The sequence below is a fragment of the Pseudorasbora parva genome, chromosome 18 (assembly GCF_024679245.1).
Source record: "Pseudorasbora parva isolate DD20220531a chromosome 18, ASM2467924v1, whole genome shotgun sequence".
NCBI classification, from domain to species: domain Eukaryota; kingdom Metazoa; phylum Chordata; class Actinopteri; order Cypriniformes; family Gobionidae; genus Pseudorasbora; species Pseudorasbora parva.
The window spans coordinates 6,739,556-6,761,056 of NC_090189.1; the positions used below are offsets into that span (position 1 = coordinate 6,739,556).

General features: G+C 37.0%; 1 protein-coding gene across 7 annotated transcripts in view; it reads left to right on the plus strand.

Annotated features, from left to right (window-relative positions):
* The first annotated feature begins 4,856 nt into the window (after positions 1–4,856).
* rapgef1b (Rap guanine nucleotide exchange factor (GEF) 1b) overlaps positions 4,857–21,501 on the plus strand; it is a 75,309-nt gene continuing 58,664 nt past the window's right edge. For 2 of the 7 annotated variants that reach the window (XM_067422817.1, XM_067422816.1), the window contains exon 1: positions 4,857–5,143. In XM_067422817.1, the coding sequence (XP_067278918.1) occupies positions 5,116–5,143 (28 nt within the window). In that variant the 5' untranslated portion in view covers positions 4,857–5,115. The remainder of the gene's footprint in view (positions 5,144–21,501) is intronic. The other 5 variants (XM_067422815.1, XM_067422820.1, XM_067422821.1 and 2 more) reach the window with 3 other exon arrangements.

Genomic DNA, 21,501 nt, shown 5'->3' on the forward strand with positions numbered 1-21,501 from the left:
TGTGTAAGTTGTACACTAGATAGAGAGAGAGAGAGAGAGAGAGAGAGAGAGAGAGAGAGAGAGAGAGAGAGAGAGAGAGAGAGAGAGAGAGAGAGAGAGAGAGAGAGATTGAACCTCACACCTCACATCAGCACATGCATGCAAACCAGCGCTGGGCCATTAAATATTCCTTTTGATTGGGTTTTAGCTGCATCGATTTAAATAGCACATGCAACACGCACACACACACACACACACATGCAAAGGCTAAAGACAATTCAGTTTCTGCCCCTGATGGAAGATTATTATATTCATAACTAGCTGTGTATTAGTTTCAATGACTTCAGGGAGTTTTAAAATGAATTACAGTCTTTGTGTTGGTTGTTCTGGATGAGCTTAAAGGATGTTGTTTTCTTCTTTAAATGAGTTTCCCTTTGTGATATTTCTAAGTGTGGTTTGGGATAATGGCCAGTGTGTGTGTGTGCGTGCGTGCGTGCGTGCGTGCGTGCTTGCGTGCGTGTGTGTGTGTGTGTGTGTGTGTGTGTGTGTGTGTGTGTGTGTGTGTCCAGAAGAAACATTCCTTGGAGAATGCCATGATAATGAATTTAACCTTGAATCAATGTTACATACATCACACAAACGCAAATCAACTTGTCGTGGTGTGTGTGTGTGTTTGTGTGTCATTTGTGCCGCTGGTGTATCCAGCATCGAGGGGAAGCTTCTCTCTCTCTCTGCTCATTAAGGAGTGTGGATCAAAGTGCAGGCCTGTGGTCGTCCCGTGTGCTGGCGTCTGCGGCTCTGATGTGGCCGATCTCTGGACTGAATCTCTGGCTCACTCACTGGAACCAACATGGCAGCAAAATCCCACTGATATTTGCCCTTTAACTTTATGGCTGTGCTCAGAATAGAATATCGGAAAATATCATTCCATCATTTCTTTTTAATTGTTTATTTATTTTTCAATCATTTTAGAAAAGCAGTATATACAAGGCATAACATTATGACCACCTTCCTAATATTGTGCTGGTCCCATTTTTGCTGCCAAAACAGCCCTGACCCATCGAGGCATGGACTCCACTAGACCCCTGAAGGTGTGCTGTGGTATCTGTCACAAAGATGTTAGCAGTAGATCTTTTAAGTCCTGTAATTTGCGAGGTGGTCTCCATGGAACGGACTTGTTTGTTCAGCACATCCCACACATGCTCGATTGGATTGAGATCTGAGGAATTTGGAGGCCAAGTCAACACCTCAAACACGTTTTTGTGCTCCTCAAACCATTCCTGAGCCATTTTAACTTGAACAATGAGCTGCAGTAGCTCGTCTGTTTGATCGGACATGGGCCAGCCGTCGCTCCTCACGTGCATCAATGAGCCTTGGCCGCCCATGACCGTGTCACCGGTTCTCCACTGTTCCTTCCTTAGAGCACTTTTGACAGATACTGGTGCCGTGATGAAAAAAATAATGTTATGCCTTATCAGTATGTATACATATAAATAGTAAATTAATTAAGTGTTTTATTTACATTTTATTTTTTAAATATTAAACTGTTTTTTCTTATTAATTCCTTTTCTTATTAAATGTATTTGTATAAAATAATTTATTTAATTTCTTAACATCTATAACCATTTTTAAATATTGATTTTCTTTTTATTAATGTGATAATTGATTACTTTGTTTTGTGCAGGCCTGTGCATATATATGATTGTATATGATGTATAAAGACATACAGTTTTCATTCCAAAAATTATGAATGTTCTTTGCTAAATTAATTGTGCAGGTAATATGCATAAGGTCATGTGACAGCAATGTAGCATTTAACTACATTCATCTAATCCATCGTTTCTAATATTAATTTTGACTATCCGTTCCAAACTAGCTTTATATACAAAAAAATCATAATTTTCATCAAGTTATGAATGTCACACTGTAAAAAAATGTTGTTGGATTAACTTAAAAAAGTAAGTAACTTAGTTGCCTTAAAATTTTGAGTTTATTGAAATAAAGAATTTGAGTTGATACAATGAAGGACATTTGTTTAATGAATAGAAACTCAAAATATTTTTGTATCTGAACCACATAAAACTTTTGATAAATCATGAAAAAAAGCATAATTTGGCATGTTTCACTGCGTCATCAGAAATAAAACACACAGTTACCCAATATGATTACAAAATCTTTTAATAATATTTATTTTAATAAAGGTTGTCGAATCTTAAAAAAAAATTCATTGTATTAACTTAAAATTTTAATTTCAATAAACTCAAAATGTTAAGGCAACCAGGTAACTTTTTTTCTAAATATTTTTTTACAGTGCAGGAATGTGTGTGTCTGCTTTACAGGTGTTTTCTTTACATTTGAGTCTTATTTTATTTTCACTTTACTTTTTTGAACTATCCCTTTAAATATTTGCCTTTATATTTAGCTGTCCTCTACCCAAACCTCTTCTGTATGGGCCTGTCCTGGACCCCTGGGGTTTCTCTGTACTCTAAATGTCACCCCTTCATCCTTCATTCTTACCCTCCTGTCCTTTCCAATACTTTAATCTTTTATTTTGATTGTATTGAATTTTAATGTCATATTCTTTCTTCACACTCCAGAGCTCTCAGTGTGTTCGCAGTTTTGTGTGCGTGAGAGATCAGACTCCTTTTGACCTTATATGTTTGTGTGTGTGTGTGTGTGTGTGTGTGTGTCACACTTGACGGATCATTCTATCTCTTGTGCAAGATATTGAACAGGTTAGAAACATGACCTTTGACCTTTCTCACCGTCTCTCCTTGCTTTTTTAAGGACGTGTGTGTGCATCAGTCAATATGTCAGAATAAAAAAAACATTCCTCCATCCGTCTACATGTGTATCATCACGCGCACACATTTTGATATGTGTAAGCTGAGAGCCTTTGACCTTGTCTTCGCTGAATTCTGAACGGTTACTGTAGATTCAGCTTTAACCTTCACGCTGACGCAGATCAAACGATGCCCGCTGCACTCCTCTGATCTCTCTCAGTTAGATGAACAGACCTGACATTATATCACTCCAGCTGAGATATTGACATGAACTGATCAAACTTCCCGCATGGACACACATACTGACAGATGCCAATCAGATCTCAATACAACACTAAACATTATAGAGAACAACAAAAGGCCACAAACTAATATGCATGTTGTTTTAGGAGCGATTCTCATTCGACTTTCTCTCTGTTTAATAGGACATTAAAGTTTGCTACATATGGAAGTCTTGTTGTGTAACTTGTTGCTTCTTTGAGATAGTAAATATTTGTTGCTGACTGGGGGTTTTCTTCAGGCAGGACAAAAGAAAATTATTTACAATATGAATCATTTTTCAGGAGTTCGAGCGCCCCATCTAGCGGTGGACGAGTTAATTGCAGCGCCACCGAAACGCCTCAGACTAGTGTCTCTTCGTTAATAAACACTTAAAACGTGTTAAATTCCCATTTAGTCTCGAGATATTAACCAGTGTAACGCTCTCATTCCAAAAAAACATTGTATTGCACTATTTAAGAATTAAAATAATATTTTGAATAATCTCAAAGAAAGTTATAAGCAGTGCTTCGCAGAATTGAAACGTTGAATAATGTTGTGATTTCATCATTTATCCGCTAGATGGAAGCAGATCCTTAGGTGAGTTTTACTAATAAGTAAAATATTTGGAAGTAATGGAATTGATTGTAATATTTTTTTTAAACAATTCTTAATTTTTTCCCCCTTAATTTATGTTGGGAGGAGGGTTGGTCAACTGGTCTCCCATTTTATTCCATCTTATATTCCATCTTTCTTTAAATCTCTATAAATAAATAAAAAAAATAATAATAAAAAAATAAATTATATATATATATATATATATATATATATATATATATATATATATATATATATATATAATTTTTTTTAAATATATATATATATATATATATATATATATATATATATATATATATATATATATATATATATATATATATATATATATATATATAACAACTTGGAATGATTTGCGATGCTGCATGATGACCTCACAGCAGCATCAACTAGTTTTTTTCTTCTTTTTTTGTGATGTGATGCATCATGCAAAGTTAATATAATACAAAGTATAGTGTTACAAATGTAGGCTACATGCATTTAAAATAAATAAATAAATCTTCGCAGGATTCACGATGATGACTGTTAAAACCCGCCGTCACAGTGAAGTAGGCTACAGGTGGTGCTTGGAGTTGCTTATGGCATTAAAATACATAGCTATTTAGATTTAGTGAATAAGTGTTAAATGAATATACAGGTTAAAATGTATAGACTATTTTTATTCTACTTTTTATGTGTGCTTTTAAGCCTTTGATAGCTCTAGTCCTCATTCTCACTGTATGGAAAATAGCAGCGTGAGCATTCTGACTAACATCTAATTTTGTGTTCGACAGAAGATAGAGACACGACGAAGAGAAATTGACAGAATATGTGTTTTATTCTGCTTTAACGTGCTGTCGGAAATTTCGTAATTCCCACTTTCAAAGTCGTAATTACGAGCTCGTTGCATTGAAGTGAGTGACTTCAAAGGCCGTTCATGTGCAATTTTTAACTAGGAAACTCACGGAAATAATTCCGATAGACAGCGTAAGGTGAATAATACCGCCTTCACGTGCTATCGGAAATGTGATAATTCCCACTTCTGAAGTCGTGATTACGAGCTTATCCCATTAACATTTAGAAATGGGAGGGCGTTCATGTGCAATTTTTACCTAGGAAACTCGTATTTACGATAATTCCGAGAGCACGTGAAGGCAGTATTATTTTTGTCAATCTGACACCAAACAATCCCTGTAGTTCGTGATTCCAGTCAGAGAGGGGCGCTGTGTTCGCATCCCAATGGATCCTCGGGATGGGACACGGTACACACACACACACACACACGCAAGCAGTAGATTTCACTGTCTGTCGCCAGCGTGTGTATGTGAACGGACTGTGGCCCGTTTTTACCGGGGATCTAGCTATATAGCCACACCGACCCAGTACATCAAAATGTGTGGCTGAAGAATAAAACTCGGGATTCCTGTGGCCTACATTCCCCATTTTGTCCTCCCGTGACTGTCCAAACTGAGGATTTGCTCCGGCCAGCGCAGCGATCATGTCGGGGAAAATAGAAAGCAAGCACGGTAAGCGCGAACCGGCCCGCTGAGTGTGTAGGCCTGGTTATACTGCACTTTAACAGCCCCGCTATCTTTTACTAATGCATGTAATGCTCTTGTTGGGATTGTACCAAAGGCACGGGTCTCTAATGTTAATATCGACCCAGAAATATGTGGTGGAGTAAATCAGTGTCCGTTAGCACGCGCTAGCGCCCGCAAGGGAGTCAGCTCGCGCCGCCGCCGCCGCACGGGACATTTAATCGGTGCTTTGCTACCGAGAGACACATGCAAACGAGCAGAGACGGTTCTGTCCGTCTGTCTGTCTGCATGCATGTCTGTGCAGTTTAACATGCATTTATCAAGCCATGCTCGCATGCAAAACCTACAGCAGCTCTAGAGACCCTCCAGCCTGCTGCTGTTGTCAATCTCAAGCTCAGACAGGCTGATTTTCCCAGGGACAGAAATAAGTGAAGTTTATTAATAATGCATCAGGTTTCACTTTTGTTCACTAGATGATTAGGGTGCACAGATAGCCCTAAAACTCTGTAAAAGGTTCATATTTGTATTTCCAATTATGGTTAGTTTTAAAATACTTGCCCTTAACAGTTGCTGACCAATAACACGTTTAAATGTATATAATTTTAATATTTGCAGCACATTTAAATATTTTTTTATGTAGTAAAATGAGTTCATAAAAGCAGCATAAGTTTTAAGTTTGAGATAAAGTGCGCCTCTGTCATGTCAGTGTTGCCTTATCATTATTTCTGAGAGAAAGGTTTGAATGTGTCATTGGCTTGTTTGGACAGAGTTGGATGCTGTCATGTTTTGTGTTATGTTTAGGAATATGACAAACACAGACTGTCTGTCTGGTTGTGGCGAGTCTAACAGAAAGCGACAGGAGGTTTCTTTCGGCGGTGGGAAGGAAACTCAATCCCCCTGATCACCTCACCCTAAACAGCTGTCCCGAACGCCCGGATAGGAGCAGAGCTGAGCGGGTCGGGTCAGGGTTTTAGGGTGAGGCCGCAGGGCAAGTTTTGTTGTTCAGTGGACCAACAAAGAAAAGATATCAAAGTTTCTACGTGTCTTAATTCACTCTGAAGGCATTGAAAAGGTCTTCAATTCATGAAGTCATGACATAATGTTTCATTGCAAAACATGAATATCTTCCTCTGTATTTGTGTCCTGTTTCCCAATACAAATATCTAAACATCTTTAAATCAAGATACTTTTACATGAGATGCTAATGTAAAGTGTAGTCTTGATAAACTTTTTGCATCTTAAAATGTAAATGTATCTTGATTTTGAGCATTTACCCAAAAAAAAAGTCAAAAGTACTGAGGAAGAACATCATTTTTTTTTTTGTCCGATCCAGAAAGTAAAGTTTTGGTTGTGAGCAGAATGATACAAGCTAATTTTTTTTTTGTAAAATGAATTAAAAAGTAATGAATATCTGTTGGAAGTTGCATTTTAAAACTAAAGTGTTGCTAACACAACTCGTTGTGTTTCTCCCTAGACATTTACATTTAGAGAACATAATGGCATAATGAGTTTCCTTCCATTTATTCCTTAAACCTTACATTTAAGGAATTACTAAAAAGTCTTACACTTAACTTCATCAAACCTGCAGAAACCCTGGTAATAAAACCATCTTTTTTAGGATAATAACTCTTACTAAGAATTCACATAATACATATCATGACTAATTGATATTAGGGTTGTTTTGAATTATTGGTTGCTAATTGGTCTGATAAATTGGAAGCAGTTTCATTTCAAAAGTATTTTATTTAATATATATATATATATATATATAAAGAAAATGCCAGATTTAAACCTTACATAATGTAGTACATGTAGTGTTTACTTTTTATTCATCATTTCAAACTGGAAAATTATAGTTTGAACACTTAAAATAAAACTGCTAATGCTACAGATTTATAATATTTTTAATCAAAGTATTTTACTCTGCAAAGTGCCTTGAGAAGCTACATTTAAATCAAGTATTATTATTATTAAATTATTGTTCAAAAGTATGGGGTCATTAACCATTAACATTTTTATGCTTTTGAAAAAAGTTTCTTATGTTTGCCAAGGCTTCATTTTTTTGATCTAAAAACAGAAATGTGAAATCTTATTACAGTTTTACATTATTAACGTATGCCTGAATGTTCAGCATCATTACTCCAGTCTTCAGTGATCCTTCAGAAATCATTCTGATAGCATAATTTGCTGCTCAAGAAACATTTATGATTATTATCAATGTTGATACAGCAGTTATGCCGCTTCATTTTTTTGTGTGTGGGGGGAAAACGTGATACATTTCCTGTTTTCCAGGATTCTTTGATGAATAGAAGAACAGCATTTATTTGAAATCGAATTTTGTGCAACATTATAAATATATTTACTGTCACTTTTGATCAATTTAATGCATCCTTGCTGAATAAAACTATCATTTTTTCGCCCAATCAAACTAACCTTAGTTTTGAACAGTAGAAACGGTGAACCTTTTTTTAAACGTACTTTCTATAGCAGCCGAGCTGTTTTCTGATGGAAAAGTGATTCTCCGTGTGGGAAGGTAAAGAATTCCTATCCCGAGGCGTTACTCACCTGAACATTCCTTTGTGGCACAACTGAAAGATGCGTTTGTCGCATTTATCGGGGCTGAACGGGTTTGAGCCTTTTAAATCGTGTCAGCACACTTCTTTTTTTGAGAATGAACCTAATTTAAACAATACACACTATTTAGTTGTTGTATTGAGGTCATTCTGGAAGCCGCATTCTTTGCATGTTTTGCTCAGGCTCACGTTGTGTCCTGTCTTGCACCGACCTGTAGGAAGTCTCTTCCATGTGCTTACCCGCTTTTGTTTGTATTGGAGGTTTGTGTGTGTTTGGTTACCGGCTTGCTTGTTTGTCTTTTGTACGTTCTGTTGGTCGGGCGAATTGATGAGCGATTCTGGATAAATCTGAAGCCAGCCCGAAACAACAAGAGCAGGACATAGTGCGTGGTTCACTCTGTGTGTGTGTGTGTGTGTGTGTGTGTGTGTGTGTGTGTGTGTGTGTGTGTGTGTGTGTGTGTGTGTGTGATGTGACTCTCCCCATCATGTTTTTTTTTTTTGTCACCGTGGATACACTGACCTGATGTCATAATGCCACTGTCATTCATGCAGAAATGTAAAGACCAGTCACCTGCTATGAGCTATACCTCCCGCTGTCTGCTTCTCTCTATCCCTGTGGCGTCAGAACAAACCCAGGAAGCTGATTTGACCTCCCTCAACTTCCTTACGACAGTGAGAAAATGAACTTTGGGGAGGAAAATGAGTGTGTGAGAAATCTTGAGTGTGTGTACTCGTGTCTCAAGGCTTCAAACCAACCAGTACACTCATAAAAATAAACTCTACAAGAGGGGGTTTTCACAGCCATGCCATAGAAGAACCAGTTCCCCAAAGAAACTTCAGTAAACAGTTCATAAAAGAACCACTATAAAGAACCGTTTGTGGAATGAAAGGTTATACAGATGTTAAAGGGTCTTCATGAAATCATCGATGCTAATAAAGAAGCTTTATTCTAATGTATTAAAGATCTTATAGGAACAGTTCATTGAAAATGATAATTCTGCCAAAGTATTTTCAAAATGTTAATGGGATAATTCTGCCAAAGTATCCCCTAAAGGGATACTTAACCGCTTTTTCATATTAAACTGTTATTCCCTTAACTAAGACGAGTTGATACATCCCTCTCTCATCTGAGTGCGTGCACTTAATCTCTCTGATGCGCGGTGATGATCTGATAGCGTTTAGCTTAGCCCACTAAGCCCAGTTCATTCACTATGGTACCAAACAGAGAGATCAAGTTAGAAGCGACCAAACACCTCCACGTTTTCTCTATTTAAATACAGTTACACGAATAGTTGAACGACCTAGTATGGTGACATAAAATAAAACATGTTGCTTTTCTAAGCGGATTAAAAAGGAGAACTATAATGTATGGCGGAATAGCACTTCTGAGTACTTCGACTCGGCGCAGTAAAAATTCCCGCCTAAAAAATCCTCCTTCTCGTCTCCCCCTCCCCCTCTCATTTCTGTCAATACGGGGGAGGGAGAGACGAGAAGGAGGATTTTTTAGGCGGGACTTTTTACTGAGCCAAGTCATCAAAAAGCATGCTTAATTAATTGAAATCATAAAAACATTAATTTATTTGTATTATTATTTATCTCTGGAAAAAATGGCGTTTGGAGGGGTAAAATGTAGGGGTGTCAACAATAATCGATTCGGCGATGCATCGCGATGCGGGGCATGAACGATTCAGCATCGATGCGGCAAAGTGCCATAATCGATTATGTCACAGTTTATTTTCTGGCGGACGATAAAGTTGTGAAGTTTCAAATACTTCCGGTTCCGGGAGAATAACAACAACAAAAAGGAAGATGGCTGAGGCAGAGGGAGATGACCGCGATAGACGGGTTATTAAAAACGCGCTAACGACCCGAGGTGTGTAGGATTGTTCGTATATATTTTTTGCACAATAATAAATTAATCTATGATGACGAAATACGGCGCAATTCACCTTTATTCCACAAGGTGGCAATGTCTGATACCCAATGATGAAGTGACGTTTCACTCATAGTTAACGTTACCTCTGACAGAAAACGAAACAATAATTATAATCTGCAAAACTTGAAATGGCTCAGTGATTTACTTCAGAGAGCAAGTACTAAACACAATCATATGTTAGTGTCACTGTCTCTTGATGATGGATGTGGTCAAGAAGCAGTCAGTGATCAAAATATTGATTTTGAAGACATTGAAAATGAGTTTGGAGAATATGCTGGAGATCGCGAATATGAGGCAGATGCTGGTAAACGAGCTCTGACGAGGACAGATGAGGATGGTATTAAACATCTGCTCAAACTGAATCCTTCCAAGCTCCAAAAGGTAACGAAATAGGTTTTATTTTATTCTTCTGTAGCTGTTACTCTAAAATCAGGAGTTTTATATATTATCACGACAGGTAGAGGTCTATCCATGTTAAATATAGATCTGGGTCGCTAACGACCCGAATATGTAAGAATGTTTGGTGAAACAGTCATGCATTTAAGGGTTAATTGCATTTTATTTAATTTTATTTAATTACATTTTATTTTATTTAATAACTTTTATGTCAAAGATACAGGAGACACATAGCAGCCAATACAATCTGTTGTTTAATATCTGCTTGTATTGTCTCATGACTGATGAAAAATTTGCTTTGTGTGCTGTAGAATTTTGATGCATCACAATGCATCGTAGAATCGAATTGAATCGAATCGTTACCTGGTGAATCGTAATCGAATCGAATCGTGAAGGCAGTGCCAATGCACACCCCTAGTAAAATGTGTTATTTTTGGCAAGGTTGCCTGCTAAAATTCGCATTCCTGGCTCTATATATCACATAATTGAGGTCGCTTCAACCCGCGGACATGGAAAACAACTCTCGGAGAAAACGCAGACTTGGCAACACAGTGCAGTTGAGTTCTGTTGACATTTGACTGTGCAATTAATTGAATTTCAATTTCGATTTCGATATCGGCTCCCAACGATCACCAAAATAGTATAATAGAGAAAAAACGATTATTTTGCCATTTTCTGTTTTGCAAGAACACTCGTCGTTCCGAATGAAACAGGCACGCGCACATTCGCCCCTCCCGAAGCCACAAACTCTCTCAGGTCGTGACTCGTGTGCATATCATCCGCTGGAATTAAAAACTCGGCGCGAGTAAAGATGGCAGAAGGAGGGCAGTTACAGCAGCGTTTGGTAAGCAAAAAAAGGCAAAACCAACTCTGTTGTCTGGTAACAGTTTGGCTGCGAGGACTCAGACGTCGAGCAGAAACATGCTACATGCAAGATTTGCTACATAGTGGCTGCAACGCAAGGGAACACCCCGAATTTGTTTAACCACTTAAACATTAAACACAGAGTGGCCTATGACAATCTAATAAAGGAACAAAAACATCAATCCACAACCCTCTCAACATCCTCCGTTACCCAGGCACCCATAACAGACACTATATACAACGCAACTCCCTATCCTGTGAAATCGGAAGGACACAAAAAATAACTGATTTCGTTCCGAAGTTTCTTCTGCTCATCAAGCCTGCATTTATTTGATCAAAAATACAGACAAAAAATGGGGGCTGATGGTGAGCCAGCCTTTAATATTCTTATCGAGTTACTAGCTGGAATTTGTTGAATATATTTTGCCAAAATGTTGCCTGCTTGTTTTCAAGAGATTGTGGAAGTGCACTTTATTGTTGATCTTATTTATTTGTAGTTATCATTTTTACTTCAATACTTTTATACTTTGATTTAAATGTTATATTATTTATTTTAATAGTTCGTAAAGTACAACAAATGTTACAATTCCAATTTAAGAATTGTTGAAAGGTGTCTTTTTAATAAATGTAACACATTCCCAAAGTAATGTGAAATAATCGTGTTACATAATCGTGATTTCAATATCGTGAATAATCGATATCATGATTATGATTTTTTCCATAATCGAGCAGCCCTATAATGTTATGCGGCGCTCCCTTGCTCTGATTGGTTGTAAGTCTATTTAATTGAGGTCTTTCCTGGTTCGTTTGAAACACGCACCATTTTTCAGATTTTTCTTTTCTTAAACTTTTTCTGACCAATCACATAATAGTTCTCGGACACCCACAAGTAAAAAAGTTCTCCTCAGATGAACAAGCTGCGAGATCTTCCAAACCAGCGAGAACATTTTTCTCTGTTCTTGCGGAGTATTTAATGGCCTTAACAGTATAATGGATCCGTGCGTCAGGTCTTAAAGTGACAGCAGACTAATATTCCTGCACTGTAAAAAAAAATATTTTAAAATTACCTGGTTGCATTAAAATCGAGTTCATTGAAATAAAAAAATTGAGTTAATACAAAGAATTTTTTTTTTGAGATTCGACAACCTTTATTTTGTAAGCATAATGGGTAATTGTGTGTGTTTTATTTCTGATGACGCAGTGAAAAATGCCAAATAGAGCTATTTTCATGATTTATCACGTTTTATGTGGTTCAGATACAACAATATTTTCAGTTTCTATTTATTAAACAAATTTCCTTCACTGTATCAACTCAAATTTTTAATTTCAATAAACTTTTTTAAGGCAACCAGGTTACTTACTTTTTTAAATTAAACCAACAAAATTTTTTTACGGTGTGTGTGGCTAGTAACTTTTGAAAACCACTAGCCACAGTTGCTGGTGAGCAAAAAAAGTTAATGTCAAGCCTTGATTATATGCTATACTCTTTCTAATAACATTAACATTAAATGATGATCCTCTTTGCAATAGCTGTTAAATGCCATTGGAATATTGTGCACAAGTCATAAAACGGTGGTTACTATGCAGTTGGGCTGCTGAAGACACTAAGTTCATGTTGACAACATTGTTTGACAGTGCGTAAACAAAACACGTCTGAAGTCTGATACTAAAGAACCTGCCAATGAATCTGCTCACGGGAAGAGCTTGTCCATTAACAGACCTACTCTGAGTTCCTCATTTGTGCTGTGCGTATGTGAATAATAGTGGTCATTTTAGTTTATCGTCATGTATGTGCTATCTCACATTTTGTCAAAAATCCGTACTCTGATTACTGAAATAATCACGTTATTGGTGCACATGTAAATGTAGTCACTGTTTCAGCATTTCTCCTTTTGTGTTTCTACAGAAGACAGAAAGTATTTTGGGTTTGGAACAACGTGTAAGTGATGACAGAATTGTCTTTTTTTGTAAGATCTTCAGTATTGAAATAAGTTTCCATTAGAACTCGTGTTATGATTTTAATGTGTCTTGTTATATCTGAGCAGTTCTGAGGAATCGGCCCTGCATGTGTGTGTTTTCATGTGGTTGAGCGGTTTTGACATTCTCCAAATAGCTCGACTGTAACAATGTGTCATGTACTCGGTGGATGTTTTGGATGTATTTATGAGTAGCTGTGCTGCAATGTGAATCCCTGACAACAAAATTATTTATAATGGCTTGTAGTTGTGTAATGCATTTAGTCTGGTGTGTGTGTGTGTTTATTTATGAATCGTTGCATTGGCATGTAAATCCCAGACAACAAAAGTGTGTGTGAATGCTCACATGTACATGCTGGTGTCCTAAACACAGTCTCGCAGTAAACTGAGAGATAACGCACTCCTGAGAAATACAGACACATGATAGATTAAGATAACTAGAGCATGTTTGTGCTGGATGAGAATATGAGTATTTTGTGTGTATATATATTCATACATTTAAGATAATTTTGCCATTAATATTAAGCTTTTTGTTAGCAATATAAAATAGAGATGCACCGATAGCCGGTTATTAAGAATATGTGTCGATAACGATAGTTTGACTTTCTTAAGGAAAAGAAATCTTTCCAAACTAGGAACTCTCTCATTTGGCACATTAATATTAGAGGTTAAAATGAACAACAGAGCTGCTATTTTGAGATATAAATATTACACTTAAAGAAAAACTGAAATATCTGTATAAAACTCACATAAGGTTTTATTTAAAAAAAATTGTTCTAGCATTAGATGACATGATTAAAGCCGTCACGATTATAAAAAACGATTATTGGCTAATATAATTGGTGCATCCCTAATTTAAAAGCAAGTCACTTTATTTGTAGAGCTCTTAACACAATAGACATTAATTAAACTTTTGTGTATAATTTAAGTGATTTATTTAACTAATAATGCCAAACAATTAGCAAATCAGTCTAAATCAACTTGTGAATTGGTCTAAACCGAGCTTTAATGGAGTTGTCCAGTTGTGAACATACACTAGTTATTTATAAGCATCATCACCGATACAAGAGCGTTTAGCTACGACTCTGGTGAAATACTCTATTTTGTGCCTCATGCCTCAGTCTTCCTTCTAATGGGGTTTTGTAATGAAGTAAAATATATAAAAGTATTTAATGTGATGATGCAATCCTTACTCATGCTGATCTAAAATAAAATGACTTTTAGATGAATCTAATAACGTGCTTTATTCCTGATTTAGTGTGGTGGGTTCTGATTGGCTGCTGGGAGCGTTTTGGACTTTGATTGGCCAGAATAAGTGCAGAATTATTTAGAGTCATCTCGGGCTACTTGTTTTTTGTCCCAAAACTGTAATTTGGGGTTTTAGAGAAATGAGTGCAGTAGATTACTAGAATGAAAAACATGCTCTTACTATCCTGAGCTTCAGTAATTAGATGGTGCTTGTGTGCCATGTGTGTGTGTGTGTGTGTGTGTGTTTGAGAGAAGCAGGCGTGTGTATGTGGACGTGCAGGGCTTTGTGGGAATAAAGCACGGAATGGATAGATGCGAGATTGCTCTGCTCTGATTTGAGCTGTATTATCGGATCTGTCTGCTGCTCAAAACTCCGTAATGGAGGTTTAAAATGTATTGACCGCTTTTCTGTTTCCATTGCCTTTGTCCGGATCCGTGTAATTTGGTTTGCATGTGCACAGTTTTCCCTGCCGGAGGCTTAATCGATCATTTCTCACATGTCAGGCAGTTTTTCATCAGTGCGGATTTTGCTCCATAGTTCCTCCTGGAATTGGGGATGTTTTGGCATTCCAACGCCGTCCGACACACACTGAACACTGAGGCGACGGACTCTAGAAGTTCTCTGCAGTTCTGTTTGAGTTTATTTTTAGATTCCACTCGGTTTGAGGTCTGAGTCAGGCTGGGTCATGGGATTTGACTGACGGTGACTAACTGAGCGAGGTCTCCGGTGCTGGATGCTCATTTCTGACTTCTACCAGTGGACAACAGGCTTCTTTTTATTTATTTATTTATTTATTTTTTGATTGATTGATTGAAGAAAATGTCTAGTATCACCTCCGGAGATCCATGTTTGAGGTGAATGAGATTTGGAAAAAGGCACTAAACTATTTTAATAACCAGAATTTGTCCGGGTTCTACATGGGGAATACCAGTCGGAGGAGCCAACCTCTTCTAGAGGAGACGGAATATTTTAATAGCAGAGAACCAGATACAGGTGAGAACCGATGCGCTGAAAGCACGTGTAGCATTCAGAGTTGTGTGAGGTTTTGAATTCATCCTAGAGTTTATGTGGAATAGTTTGGACTTTGTTTTCTGAGTGTGATGTAACAGGAGCAGTATATATCAAGGCAGGATGAACTTTGTATTTGGTCACTTATGAAGTGTAGGGTTGAGCTTCCATTTAATTTGACACACAAAGTACACACGCTCACTCTTATTGCAGTTCACAAACTACTTTGGTTTCAATAACTCTTATTCTGATGTTGGATTTTAGACTTTGTAGGATACGAATGTTCTCATTTATTTCTGTCAACTTATGCTATTGCATTTAGCTTGATCAGGTTTTGTTTTGGACGTTCTTCAAAGTCATTTTACTTATCTTTTACTCTTGTTTATATTCTTTAGGAGTTCTGGAATTTATGCTCAATTCCTTATATTATTGTACAGTATATGCACGGATGCACGGTATTGGGAGAAAAATGGCACTGCGATATGTTTTTCTGCAATATATATTGCGATATGGAAACAATTCCTTCAGATGACTTGTATACCGGTAGTTCTATTTGGAATGAACTAATAATTCTAGAATGATTTGGGTTATTTTTATGGGGAGTGCGTCTGCATAGAAAATGATAAACAAATTGCAACCATTGATAAATCTAACAGAACAAATATCAATTAAACGTAAAACAACACTGCATAGTCTTCTCTTCACTGTAAATTAAATAGAATGAATCTTTGTTAAAGCTAAACAAAAGTGATTTTCTCTTTTTGTTGTTTGGTTAACATTAATGACACCGCAAGAATATTAGGCTGCTGTCACTTTAAGACCATATGCATGGATCCAATATAATGATACACATTCATTTTATTTCTCAATTGTTGACGTTCACTTAAACCATAAGTCTCCAATTGAAAATTTTCAAGTGATTGATCACATCTAAATTTTTCAGTTGGCCGAATTGAATTTCTGTGAATTAAATTGCATCAATTCACATATTTTCAATTCGGCCAATTGAAAAATTTAGATGTGATCAGTCACTAGTAAATGTTCAATGTTCGTGGATCGACTTGTCGAGACTGTTTTCCAAGATGGCTGCTGTCTGTAAACTCGTAATGTACTGTCTTTATAAAGTATCTTCTTATTAGGCCTGGGATAAACGATTATTTTTTAAACGATTAATCTAGCGATTATTTTTTTCGATGCATCGATTAATCTAACGATTAATTTTTCCTGTCCGATTCGGTTACGATTCGATTCGATAACCGATTATCTCCCCATTAATTGCCTAATAGCAATTTATACATGTTGATTTAATTATCTGAATGAAAAAACTAATTCCTTAACATTGCAATATATGTTTATTGCTCTTAAAAATCCAAAGTAAGACTATACAAGAGCAATGCATTCAATAAAACCTTGAAAACATAAAGTAGGCTACACACACACACACACACACACACACACACACACACACACACACACACACACACACACACACACACACACAAATAAATAAGTATTAACCTACAACAAAGAAACATAATATACGATTTTTCTATGTATGCAACTCAGCCTACAGGCTATGCCCATCGATTAAATATCAACAAGTTGGTTAATCAAATCCGGGGACACACTGCAAGCGTGAGCGTCTCGGCTGCGTGGCGTGTCCGTTTTTGTTTCAGCTCACATGTTAAGAGGTTGGAGTTTGCACACTGACTGTGACGCGCGGAAAACGCGTGCATACTAGAAATAGAAGAGCGCCTATTTTTCACATGTGTTGGGAGCGTCGCAAAATAGAATAGGAAAAGATGTTTATATATCATTTTGACACGAATACATATTATTAAATTACATTTTCATGTTTGAAAGTCTGTAGGTTTACTGATCCGTAACAGAAACGCCACGCGCATCCGCGGCATGACAGTGAAAAAAGTTACATGTGGAGTGCATTATGGGCGCCAATATTCCGTTTAAAACCGGAATAGTCATGGGATGAAACTGCTCACTTAGAGGATGGATACCCTCGGTCACATCAGCGCCATTAGACATTGAACATTTTAAATTTAAAACAGCTTATTATGTAGGTAACGTAGCCAATGTGTCCGATGCTTTCACTTGATGCAAACGTTTGTTTTTGTGATTAAAATACATCAAATATTACCAAAACATCTGTCTTCCTGTGTGCAGAAATTTGTTTATGTAGCCGTGACAACAAAACGCGTGCGCGCATGCCTGTGATGCTCCGTGCGCACCGCGCGCCAACCCCATAGACTGTGGCCAACCCGCAAGCCTTGCACTTCTGAAAGTCTGAGGAGCCACTCGTGTTGCTACCATAGATATACATAATAAATAATATACTTAATTACATAATATACTTTATTATGTACATCTATGGTTGCTACTACTCTCCGGCGCCGCCATCTTTATTTTGAGTCTGACGAATCGACGCGCATATTTTGCGTCGACGTATTTTTTGCGTCGACGTCATCGATGACGTCGACGCGTTGTCCCAGCCCTACTTCTTATTAAACTGTTTGTACTCTTACAAAGTTCTCAATGCTTCGGTTTGCATGTAGGGACCCTCATTATGCTGCCGTGTTAGTGTGAGGCTATTTTGAGCCGTGTTAGTCGTATTAACTAGCGATTTAATTTCACTTATTCCATGCCCCATAGACTAGTGTTATAAGCTAATCTGTTTTTAGAGATAAAACTCCTTACATTCGATTTTCATGAAAACGCATCCCAGAGAACGATCTACTCGGTAACCATCTGTTAATTGCACCTAGGATCATTTCTCACCGGAGTTGTCCTTTAACGTTAATCTTGCACAAAAAAACATTATATAAACCTTAAATTTGGCATTTACTTTCCCTTTTGAGAGTAATGGCAAAGAATGCTGGGAAATAGAAATCCCAGCCCAGTTTTGGTTAAGTTTAAGTTCAGTCTAAATTAAAAAGAAACAAGTTCATTAAACTCAAAACAATGAAACAATTCAGATGACCTAAAGTGTGTTAGTTTTAAGAACTTAAAAGAAAAAGAAAGTTCTTAATACCCATAAAAGTTAATTTGTTTAATTTGAGATGGCTCTACTTGAGCATTAGGGTTCGCACAGTGTACCAGGTTTCATTTTTGTAAGTGTTACATTAATAGATTAATTGCCCTCTTTAAAAAAAAAAAAATCAAAGTAAGTTCTTCTCCAACAAAGAAAGTATTTCTGGGAATACAGAAGCTTCTGATGTGAAATTCCAGGGACATTCCTTCCCGTTCCAGTTGTGTGGCTTTTGTCTAAGTGCTCATTTGATCCAGTCTAACTCTGGGTGGATCCAACAACCCAGAAAAAGAGATGCAGAGAAAGTCTTTCAGGTTCTGCTGGAGATGAATAAGATGGTCATTTTGACTAATCTGTTTAGGATATTTAGGATTTAGAGCCAGCTGTGGATTCATAAGAGTTTCTTTAAAGAGGAAAATGCTCGTTTTGCAAACACACCGTGAACAAATAGTTCAGCTCTCTTTTGATACCTGTATCAGAAACATTGTATTTAACTTTCTACTTTATCACTGAAACATGCGCTTGAATGTTTGGTGTCTGCTGTGCCAGCATCTATTCAAGTCCAAAATAGGACATTCAGAACTGCTGATGGCAGAACCTCAGATCATATTAAACCGTCTGCGATCGGGTACTGCGTAACTCAAGCCAAACATCTGGGTTCATATTGTGCTATCGAAGCATCCTGTCTGATTTAGAGGATATAAATGATCGTTTTACCCTGTAGTTTCAGTGTGCCAGTTTTCATGCTGAAATAGAGCTCGCCACTAGGGTTACAGAAGTCGAAATAGGAAATCTTAGCAATAGAATATGGGAGAAGAATTTTTTTGGGAAAAATGCATTAGACAAAACTGACTGATTCAGTTACATTAGTAGTTCATTCATTCCCTAAAAGACGATTACGCTTGTGATTCCATTCGCAATTCATTTTACTTCTGTAGTGTAATTCCAAGTGGAACAGAAAAAAAAATTAAGTATTTTTACATTCAAGTGTAAGAAATCCCACGCGCCCACCCCTCGTACTTTATAAGATGCGATTACTGAAATGAGTTCTCTTCTGCGTCTTTTTGCACTTGAATGGACAAATACACTCAAAAATATGTACAAATATTTTTGAAAACACAGTCTTAAGTCTTAAGTGAACATAAACAGTTGATAAAGAAAACCCTTGTGTAACAGTATATTAGATCCATGCAGCTCTTAAAGTGACAGCAGCCTAATAAACCTGCTGTTGTCTCTATATTAACATCAATCAAACAACAAAAGACTAAGAGAAAATTATTTCGCTATTTTTGACTGAATAACTTTTGTAACTATATTTGTACTGTATATTTGATTTATAAAGTGCAGTGTTGTTTTTCGTTCGATTACAGTTTTTGTACCTTAAAATCTTAAACACTGTTTATTTAAATCATATATATTTGTTCAGTGGTATTTATTTATAGTTGAGCGATTGCTAATTTTTTTTAAAATTTTTTTTATTGAGTGTTTTCATGTAATAATGCTTGATATTTATATTAGTTAGGCTTGTTGTTTTTGCCATGGTATTTATAAAGATCCTTGTGCAAGTGTTCTTAAAGCCTGTTGATTTTTGTTCATGGTGTTCAGCGACAGTGAAATGTTTTGCAATAAAACTTAGAATAAATGTGAATGATATCCAAGTTTTTTTCACCTTTTTGGAATCGAAGTTAGGACTCGATATGCAGAACAGAATCGTTAAAATTCAAAAGATACCCAAAGTTAGTGATGTGCAGATGAAAAGGAACGTTTTTTCCAAGAGGAGCAGTTAAATAAAACATTACAAATGGAGAAGCACCGATTTTAATTATCTTGGTTAATTGATTAAAAAAAAATTTGTGGCAAGTTTGACCTGCCGGTTTTTGTTTTGTTTTGCAGGTTCCAGTTTTCTTTCAAAGAACTGATAGTTCTACTTTTCTGAAATTTTTATGATTTAATCAAAACATGTCTAATTAATTTAATTAATTCGTTAAAAAAAACATAATTTATTAATTTGTTTAAAATAATAGGGCCGTTTGAAATGTTTTTCCCCCAGAAATTCTGTGTATTTTAGTTTTTCTGGTAATGAAATGAAGGTATAATACGTTATTTTTAATCAATTTTTTAGGACCCATTAAAGATGCACTATGTAGTATTTTTGTAGTAAAATATCCCGAAACCACTAGGCCGGTGTTATATATTTTGTTCAGTTCACCGGGACGTGTCAGAATAGCGTCTGAGGAAGTCGCCTGTCAATCGCGTCATATCTGCACTACCCTCGGTTTTGGGTTTTATTTGGCAGGAGCGCTTTACTCTTAGCAGTGTGAACAAGTGAACGCACGGAGTAACGTCATAACATCATTTTCAACACACTTAAATGTATCTAATATGATAAACAGAGCTGCATTACCTCATAATCATAACCGAAAGAGCGGATCAGTGCGGGCGCCCGGCGAATGTGCCCCGTCCCGTCATAATAAAAGTCCCGGTGCTCTCGAGGCGGGTATTTGTTTAACAATCGCTCCAGCAGCTGTGCTCAGCTCCACTACACTCGGTCCTGCTCTGCTTCACACTACAGTAACGTTAATAACCGCATGCATGAACGTGATTTCTGCCCGAGTCCTATTTTCCACCGGCTGTGAGGTGAAGACCACATGTCCCAAGATGCTGCGCTCACACTTTGCGCCATCAAACTACGCATTTGTTTTGAATAGGCGCCCTCCAGTGGACGGAACATTGCATAGTGCACCTTTAATACACACATTATACTGTATAATATTAATACAATAGTACACAGTACTATACAGTAGTAATATTTAACTTAAACTGAATTTGTATGCCGTTGCCGTGAAGATCTTGAGTTTCTGTGTATATGGTATTTTTTTTTTTTTCAAATTAAAGTTAAACGCTCATAAAGTGACGGGCAGAGCTGTTTTGGACATTAAGTTCATGTCGTCATATTATAAACATTTTCGCGCATCTGCGCAGTTCATTCACAGAGACATGCGGAACATGCAGGTTCACAGACATGAGTCGCATATTTGGTGTGAGCTTCAAACCTGCGGGAATTAGTAAAATGATGCGCAAATACAAGCACTATTTAACCGGAGCGAATGAGACGAGTGTGTGTCACCTCGCCATCGGAGAGAAGAGAGCGAGAACGCTCAGCTGACATTATTGCGTTATTGTTATGTGTCGCTGGCAACAAAAAACGGCTCGGAATCGGAAAGACGCGAGACTGACCAGCCGGTCACCAATCTGGGACGATCATGCGGAAAATCATCCGATTCTGATTCCTGGCCACTCG